This window comes from Cajanus cajan, chromosome 6, assembly GCF_000230855.2.
Source record: "Cajanus cajan strain Asha chromosome 6, NIPB_CcT2T_4, whole genome shotgun sequence".
NCBI classification, from domain to species: Eukaryota; Viridiplantae; Streptophyta; class Magnoliopsida; order Fabales; family Fabaceae; genus Cajanus; species Cajanus cajan.
In genome coordinates, this window is record NC_138522.1 from 38122961 (window position 1) to 38132090 (window position 9130).

At 29.2% G+C, this 9130-nt stretch overlaps 1 protein-coding gene across 1 annotated transcript; it reads right to left on the reverse strand.

Annotated features, from left to right (window-relative positions):
* Positions 1–4930: 4930 nt before the first annotated feature.
* On the reverse strand, positions 4931–5671 carry LOC145958681 (uncharacterized). The gene has a single exon (XM_083076193.1). The coding sequence runs from the start codon at positions 5669–5671 to the stop codon at positions 4931–4933; it is 741 nt and encodes a 246-aa protein (XP_082932319.1).
* Between the last annotated feature and the right edge of the window lie 3459 nt (positions 5672–9130).

Consider the following 9130-nt stretch of genomic DNA (forward strand, 5'->3'; position numbering starts at 1 on the left):
ATAAAAAATTAATTATATATTCTTATTTTTAATAATAAAATAAAAGGTTATAATTTTTTTTTTCAGAAATCAAGTTTATTATTGATTTAAATATAAGAGAATTTCTATGGTACCTTCAATTATCGAAGAGTTTTGGTACTGTACCTGATGTGTATTTATATGTCATTATTTCACGTCAATTTTTCAATTTTTATAACCGAACTTTAGTATTTCATGTTTTTTTTTTGTATCTCTCTAATCTTCACTTTTGAGAATGGAGCATTAAGGTTAATAAACTTACGATATTTATGTAAGCAGCCAAATTTTTTTCCATTGTCTAAATTCCCTTCTCCGATTAGTCAAGGCTTTAAAGAATGCATCTGTATTAGTAATATATTTTTTCACCAGTTTGTCTGTGGAACCACCATTGAATAGCTCCTGGTCGGAATGGAGAAAACCCCTTTTTATCCAGTAAATTCTTGAAGTATAGATTATCGAAATTCTCACCCACGTATCGATCATGGCTAATCAAACCTATAAAAGATAGAGGGAGACCTGGAAAATAAAAAGCTTAGAACTAAATTCAGCGACAGAGATAACACTATAAAAAGGGAAAATAGGAAGTGAAGCGAAAATGATATTGAAAAAAAATGAAAAACATGAATAGTTATGAAAACTTAAAACTGACGTGGATTATAAATAATGACACATAAATATACATCAACTACATATCCCCTACAATATTAAAACCCTTATTTTATAGAAATTCAGTAGTAACTTCCTAAATATAAATACATAAAAAAATATTAATCAAAATTTTAATAAAAGTTATATAAAATATAAATATATTTTTTAAATAGTAGATTAAATAAATCAACTCGATTTGTTTATATTCGAATTTGTTTAACCTATGAATTAAGTGAATTGGATTGAAATTTAATCGAAATCAATATTTCTTTTTAATCCAACCTCATCTAGATCCGTGATGAATCAAATTAATCCACCAAAATTGATATATTTTTGACACCTCTAAGAACAATCATTTTCGATTATTTTCTGCTGATGATAAGGTTGATATATATGGACTACATAAAGAATGGGCTTTATTGGGATAGCTTTCAACCACGCAAATGGTTGGGCCCAAATCCACACTGTGATATATCAAGTAAAAGTTACATAATCAATTTTGGAACAAAAGAAATCAAAATGAGTTTAAACTTATAATCTATATTTTGAAAGATCAAATATAGACCAAAAAGGAAATAAATGGTTACTTTAAAAAAAAAAACTAAAAATAGTTAAACAATCTTCTTCCACTTTTTTACACTCTGAACCCCCATACAATCCTAAATAGTAAATACTTACATAGAGCAAATAAAATTAATAATATATATATATATACACACACATAATTAAATGAACTAAAACCATGAATAATAAAGAACATCATCATTCGCGTGGAATATGACATAGTTAGAACAAAAACAAAATCAAGATATAGAAAGTCGTGATTGTGAAGTAAAAAATCCAAATAAGCATGCCACCCCAAATAATTCCACAGGATTTTGCCGCTGGTATAGCAGTCTTCGCGCCACTCGTGGGAATATAATTTGTCTCTTTGTGCCTACAACTCACAAAACGTTTTGACATGGCACAAACAAATAGCCTTCTAGACGAGTTGCATCATTTTCTCTAGAGCTTTTCATTTGTTTAGTATTATTTAGTTGCTACATTTCTTGATAATTGTTTGGTTCTGTTTGTTCTTTGTTGCCAATTGGTCAAAAAAAAAATTGGATGAATGAAAGAGACGCATGCAAAACATTTTTGGTTAGTTTATTTATTCTCCCATGTAACCCGTTGGTTTATCTCACGTACGCACTTACATGTATCTTGAGACATACGTAAGATAATTATCCACTTTCATAAAGTCAACGAAGAAGATTTTCTTTTTCTCTTTCTAATATAGCCTATGAAATAGAATATAGTGGGAAATGAGAGGAACCAGTTGTCCCTTCTAGAAAGCAAAAAAAAAAAATGGAAGAGAAAAGAAAATTTCATTACCATCTTAACCATAATCTAGCTCTTTAAATATTATAGCTAGGAAATCGGAAGAAACAACTATTGAGTGGTCGCCACGACAAAATTATGTTTTACTCAGCAGTCATATACACGTGCATGGGATTCAAAGTAAAAGTACATGGATGCATCCTTAAGTAAACTAGAAAAGGTACGTGTATAATATTCTCATGAAAAAAAAAATAAAAAGGAACGAGAAGAAGCCGACCCAAACGCTGATATAAGAATATTAATAAAAAAAGGATTTGACTCATATGATAATGGTGTATTTTAGAGAATAAAGTTATTATAAAATCAGTAATTAAAATTTGTGATAATATTAAGCTTTTATAAAATAAAATTTAAAATTAATTATAATTTTTAATAAGTAGTTACTTTATTTTTTTAAAGTGCAATTACCTCTACAAAATAAGAAAATAATATGAGCACAGTCAATTACTAGCCGTCATTACAAAATCAAAGGGGGCTGCTGCTGCATAAAAACTAATAAATGGTTAATTGGTCTGCACGAAACGCCTGAACAATACACACATAAAAACTAGTTGATGCGACCCAATTGATATACAGAAAATAATAATTTTTTAAGTCTCTGTGATATTTTTTTATTTTAGTTTTTTTAGAGTTATCTTTTTAAATTAATTCATGGAATATTGAATTCTTTTGTTACTTTTTTATAAGCCAAATTGCATTAATATCAAAGTTGCAACAATTACAATGGAATATTGAGATAGCAAACAAAAGGTCATAGTAATATTTTTTTTTTTAATTTGTAGTAATTGAATTCAATATTAAAGAGTTATAACAATTTTCACACACAATTCAATTAATTGAGTTAATTAAACTCATTTAGTAAGATGACTGCAGTAAATCACGTCATTTTATACAAATTTTATTTTCATTTTAGTCTTTCGATATATACCTTATTTTAATTTTTTTCTCTAATTTCTTAACTCTTCTTATACTCATACTTTCTTAATGATGACAACAACTATGAACCTTTCCAATAATGTCTATGAAAAGTGATAGACTTATATTACAATAAGGGTTAATAGATATACTCTTTCACTTTAATTAAATTATACTAGTATATTTTTCTAATTTTATATATTAAACTCATAAATGATTGTTTTTATATTAATGTTTTGTTCTTTATATATATGATTATTATTTATATAAAAAAAATATTGTTTCCACTAATTCAAGATTTTTATTCGTCATTAATATCTATGAATAATGATGTGTAATTTAGGGTTTGGTTCAAATTAAAATAGTAATTGCGCCAAGGTTTTCTTCATCAATGAAGACTTGATGGAGGTGCCACCCCAAGTGGAACAAAGGGGTTTTGGTTCACTAGTGGAAAATCAGCATATTATATCACCCCTTTTACGTCAGAAATACGAAAATCTGACGTAAAAAAAATGCGGTGGCATTTTTATAATTTTTGCGAACTTTTTACGTCGTACCCTACTAGGTCCGACGTAAAAAAAGACGCAAATTTGAATAAGAGAGCGCGAGGCACACCGCGCACATTCACTCTTCATCACTTTTAATTTTTTTCTCTCTAAACCCTCTCCCTCTCCTTTGTTACTGAATCGTTTTTTTGTCTTTTGCAGAGGGATGAACTCTTTGTTACTCATTTGCACATTATTGCTACTCCTCAGGTATGAATCAAGGTTTCGTTAACACTTTTCTACTTCGCATTGCTACTCTGGCTATCTGTTTTATTTGATTTTTTGGTTGTTCTATTTGTATAGGTAGTGAGCGTTTTCTTTTGGGTTGTTATACGAAGCTGAATTGCTTGTTCTGCAAGAAAACGGCCTGTTCTCCAAGCAGAACAGCACGTTTTGCAAGCAGAACGGCCTGTTCTACTTGGAGAACGGGCCGTTCTGCTGGCATTTTTATGTTTTTTTTAATTATTTTTTTTGCTACTTTTTTACGTCGGATGTCGTAATGTCCGACGTAAATTTACGTCAATTTTGCAGATTTGACGTAAAATTTACGTCTCCCGCTTCTACGTCGGTATATTTTCTGACGTAAAAGCTCAAAATATTCGACGTAGTACACCTCTTTTGTACTATAGTGGTTGGGTTTGCGGAATGGTGGTTTACGATTTAAGGTAACCAACAAGTGTTTAGCGGAAATTAGGTAGCTACTAATTGTCTATGGCACCAAAAGGTCTTGGATGTTGTTTGAGGGAGATAAATATATTGATTATGGTATTGGTGGTGAACCGAGTTGAGTTGAAAGTGTGCAAATGTACTTTCTCAATTTGACAAATTCATAAATATGTATTTAGAACATTTTCATTTTGCCTTCTCTATTTTATTTTATAGTTGAACTCAATGACTTTAATTTATTATTTTATTGTTCAATTTTGTCTTTCAAATACTAACATTTTTCTTACTTTTTTGTTTTATTTTTGGTTCACTTAGCACTTTGTGCTGTGTTTAATTAGACATTATATCTCACTTTACATTCTATTCCTTTTCATGATAATAATAATTATTAGTTTTTATTTTCTAAAACAAACTGTTCTTACTAAGTTCTTAAATCTGTTACTATTTGTTACAATCATATGGTGACTGACTTTGGGTTTGGAATGTGATGGAAGGGACGGTGTTGGGGTTAAAGTTTTTTTTTTTATCAGCCAATAAATATTTGTATTTATATATAGAGGTACAAGGGGTACCAAAACCCATATACATAGTATAAATAGAATGTTATAATACTCTTGATTAAAACTAATTTGAGTTTGTGGTCTCAAATTATATTTTAACTCGGGGCTCCAAAAAACAAATAACAGTTTAGGTAACCCAGCACCACGAAGTACATAATCCTTCTAAGGGTGACCCATCAGCACTAGTCAAGTACTTTTTTAAATGCACAGGCCAGGATTGATTGACCATAAGTAGAAAGGAATATGGAAATTGTTTTGTTTTACCCTTAGCCACTTCCAAGCTGTGAGGATGATTTCCTTCATTAATTTTTGCTGAACAAACTGAGCATGCCTGAATACACATGCATTTCTCTGATTCCAAATATTCCAAGCAATAGCACACCATATGACCCTCCATTTATTTGTTTTTTCTTTTGAGTCAAGAACAGCTGGGATAAAGTTGAGATGCATTACAGGATCTTCTAGGAGAACTGTTGTTGTATTCAACCAAAGAAAACACTCATTCCATACAGCATGTGTTACGTTGCAAGTTAAGAGGATATGAGAGACTGTCTCAGGTTGAGCATGACAGAAAGGGCAAAAAATGTCTTCCAGTGCTATGTTCCTCCTCAAGAGGTTACTAGCAGTAGGTAATGCATTATGAAAAAGTCTCCATAGAAAAATGGCAGCCTTAGGAGGGATAGGCAAATCCCAAATTTGACTAAACTTTTCAATCTGTGAGCAATCTACCCTCAATGTTTGTAGCTCTTTGTATGCTGACCTGACTGAGAAGGTCCCAAACAAACCTGGAATCCAATAACAAGTGTCTTGTCTTCCTTGTTGTAGACTTACTCTTGAGAGAAGATGTTCAAGATCTCTAAACTGGGGTAGTTCCCATTCAAACCAAATTCTACGCCATTTGAGGTCCCATTTCCATGTTGAGTCAACCCAACTACCCATGTTATCTATCGTATCATTTTGTTGTTCGGAGTTTAAGAATGCTCGAGGTAGACATTTTGCTAAACAATCATCCCTTAACCACCTATCCGACCAAAATCTGATTTGGTTACCTTGGCCTACTTTTCAAATGAATGCTTTATCAAACCATTGTGCTTGATTGTCACCCCCACAGACCTTTTTGAGATCTATCCACCAAATGGAAGAAGATTTACAATTTTCTTGACTGTTGAGATTATGTCGGCCCTTGTACTTTGAGTCCAATACCCTCCACCACAGATCTTCCTTTTGTTGAGACAAAGTCCACCTCCATTTAGATAGTAGAGCCTCGTTGAAAGTGGAGATGTCTTTAATCCCCAACCCACCGCAATTCCTAGGCCTACATATCTTCTCCCAGCTCACCCAAGAAACCTTTTGTTGCCCTTCTTCACATGCCCACAAGAATCTCCTTTGTAGAGTCACTATTTTCTTTACCACTGTACGAGGAATCTTAAAAAATGATAAAAAGAACAGAAGAAGGGAGGTTAGAACTGAATTGATGAGGCAAATTCTACCGGCCATGGATAAAAGGTTCTGCTTCCACACGGATAGTGTTGGGTTAAAGTGACTTAATGGTGGTAATTAAGGGATTTTGAATCTACAATGTCTTTAATAAAAAATTCTCAAAAATACTTCTGTTTTATATTCAGTGAGAAATCTCAAAAGTGGTTGTTTGAAAGTGAAAAAGAAAGCAACTGATTTAGGACGTGTTTAACAAAAATCGCATGTGTTAGTCAAAAATTTATAAATTAGTTAGCTAAAAGGTAATAAGCTCGAAGTTAGGAAAATTAACCGATAAATATATACAAATATAAGCAAATATATGTAATTATTTGATTATAACGTACTGTGTGCGCATATCACTTCCAATATTTCAATTTATGTCTATTAACTTGTCATATTAAAAATCAAGACAATATTTTTAAATTTTAAATGATGAAAAATTGGTAATTTTTATATTGTACAAGATGATGTTGCTCAAATGATTGACCAATCAGTCATGAATTAAGGATGATAAAATAAGTCACGATCTTTTGACGTACTAAAATTTGATAAGTTATGTTAAGTATTTTAGTATATCAATTATGATGCATCTCATCTACTATGGTCAGGTTAAATGGTGGGTCAATCTACTTATTTTTTGTTTATTTGTTATTTTTAATGTAGGCTTAATTAAGTCAATTCATATTTATTTTGTGTATATAATTTATAATTTATTGTGCAAAAAATTTGTTGTAAACTTGATTTATTTTATTATATAAAATTCGAAATTTGTTGTGTAATGAATCTATTACAAGAACTATAAATATTTTTATAATTACATATTTATTTTATAATGTAACAAATTAATATTTTTTGTGTATGAATAGTCAATTTTTTTTGGATATAATTTTTTAAATAAAAAGAAAAAAAATAAAATTAAGAATGACAAATCACTTACAGAAGATAAGGTTGTAATAGTTACTTGTGAAGAAAATATACTAGTTGGCTAGTAATGTATAAAAGATAAAAGATTGTGAGGTGGACTTGGTCAATAAGGAATAAGCCCGTTTCGTTCTTGGAGTATCTACCACCGATAGTAGTGACTAATCTTCTCGCTATGTTAAAGGCACCTCAAAGGATGGGATAGCTGGCCCCAAGATTTAACACGACTGCATACACAACACAAGGCAAAATTCGAACCCCTGACCTTGCTTAAGCGTGGATCAAGCCCTACCGCTGAACCACACACTTGGGGTTAGTCCGTTACCATTTACTTCTCCTTCTTTTTTTTTGGCTATTTAAGAAAAAGAAATAAACTTTCTAAAGGGGAGAGATGGGAAAATATACTAGTTGGCTCGAGTATTTTATTATAAGTGTTTTTTTTCTTTTTTCATTTATAGATAAATAAATATGTTTCTTTTTTACTTTCGTTTTATCATAGTTTAATTACTACATATTTTTCCCCTTATTTATTTCATCATACTTTGTTATTCTTGATGTTGCAAGTTCCCCTTTTTTTAAGGTCGTGCTTATTATAAATTTTATGTGTGTTAATAGTTTCTTCTTCTTTTTTTAATTTCGTATATTCATTTTCATAAAACAAAAAAATATTTTTAATTCATACAATGTTTTATAACATTAATCGAGTAATAATTCTATCTTTAATGTTATTTAATTTTTAAATATTTGTAAAATAATCATTTGCTTTATGAAATTTATGAAGTTAACATAAAGGTTTTTGTAATGAAGATTTCTTTATAAATTATCCAAATACAACAATTAATAACACCAATTGAATAACATTTTTATCCGATAAATTATCCAATTATAAAAATGATTTTCTAACTTAAATTCTTGTGCAAAGATAATTTTTTTAATAAAAATACATAAAAAAAGAAAGTTGTTATCATTTGATAAAATGATATTTAAAAAAGAATAATTTCAAATATAAAATATGATAAAAATAAGATAATTTTGTAATTAACTAGTTAATAAAATTAAAGAAAAACACATAAATTAAGGCACTATATATTAATTTGTATTTACATGTTTCTCTAATTTTTTAATTACGTATTAATGAATATATATATATATATATATATATATATATATATATAAAAGAATTTCAGCAAAAATATTCGAACCTAAAACTATGTTTATATTATTTTGACTCTTACGATTAAATTATTCTTAATAATTCAATGACTATTATATTTAATATTAATTTGAATGAGTGTATATAAAGTAGTATGAAACAATTTTTGTGTGCTTAAAATAATTTGAGGGTAATTTAGTAAACAACTTATTTATAAAATAAGAGTAAAAATGAATACAAATTAATAATTACTAGAATTAAATTAAAGGATCTAAAATTAATATCATATTTAAATGCTCTTTAGTTATTTATTTATTTTGATAGTTTTTTTTTAATAACATATTAATGTTAACTATTACATATTAAATAATTAAGATACATGTTAATGTGTAATGACTTTTGTGATTTTTATATTTAACGAAATCATCTATTAGTAACAAAAAAAATCAACTTTTTAGGATTAATTCTTAAACAGTTTTTACCAATCACAATATAATATACAGAACATGTACACAACTATCATAGCAATATTTGTACATATGTATATAGTTATCCAATAACTATAAAAGACTTTAACCCCAAGTGTAGTCAAGGACATTTACACAAGACCCTCCAAAAGTAGCATCCAACTACATGCCATCAGCATAGCTCCACACAACATCATCTGCCTCTGACTTACCTTATCTTGCTCCCATGAAAAATCATGTCATTGCAATCTAACTACCAAGAAAACATGCAATGATAAACTTGATTTCAAAAAGAATATAAGTATAGGAAGAAAACAATACATACAACTATCAATGTTTAAATGTAAACCAACAATAAACACCTTATGGTTACAACAT

What these genes read in the sequence shown, in the direction of transcription:
- LOC145958681 (XM_083076193.1), bottom strand. Translation starts at nt 5,671, where the DNA reads ATGGGTAGTTGGGTTGACTCAACATGGAAATGGGACCTCAAATGGCGT.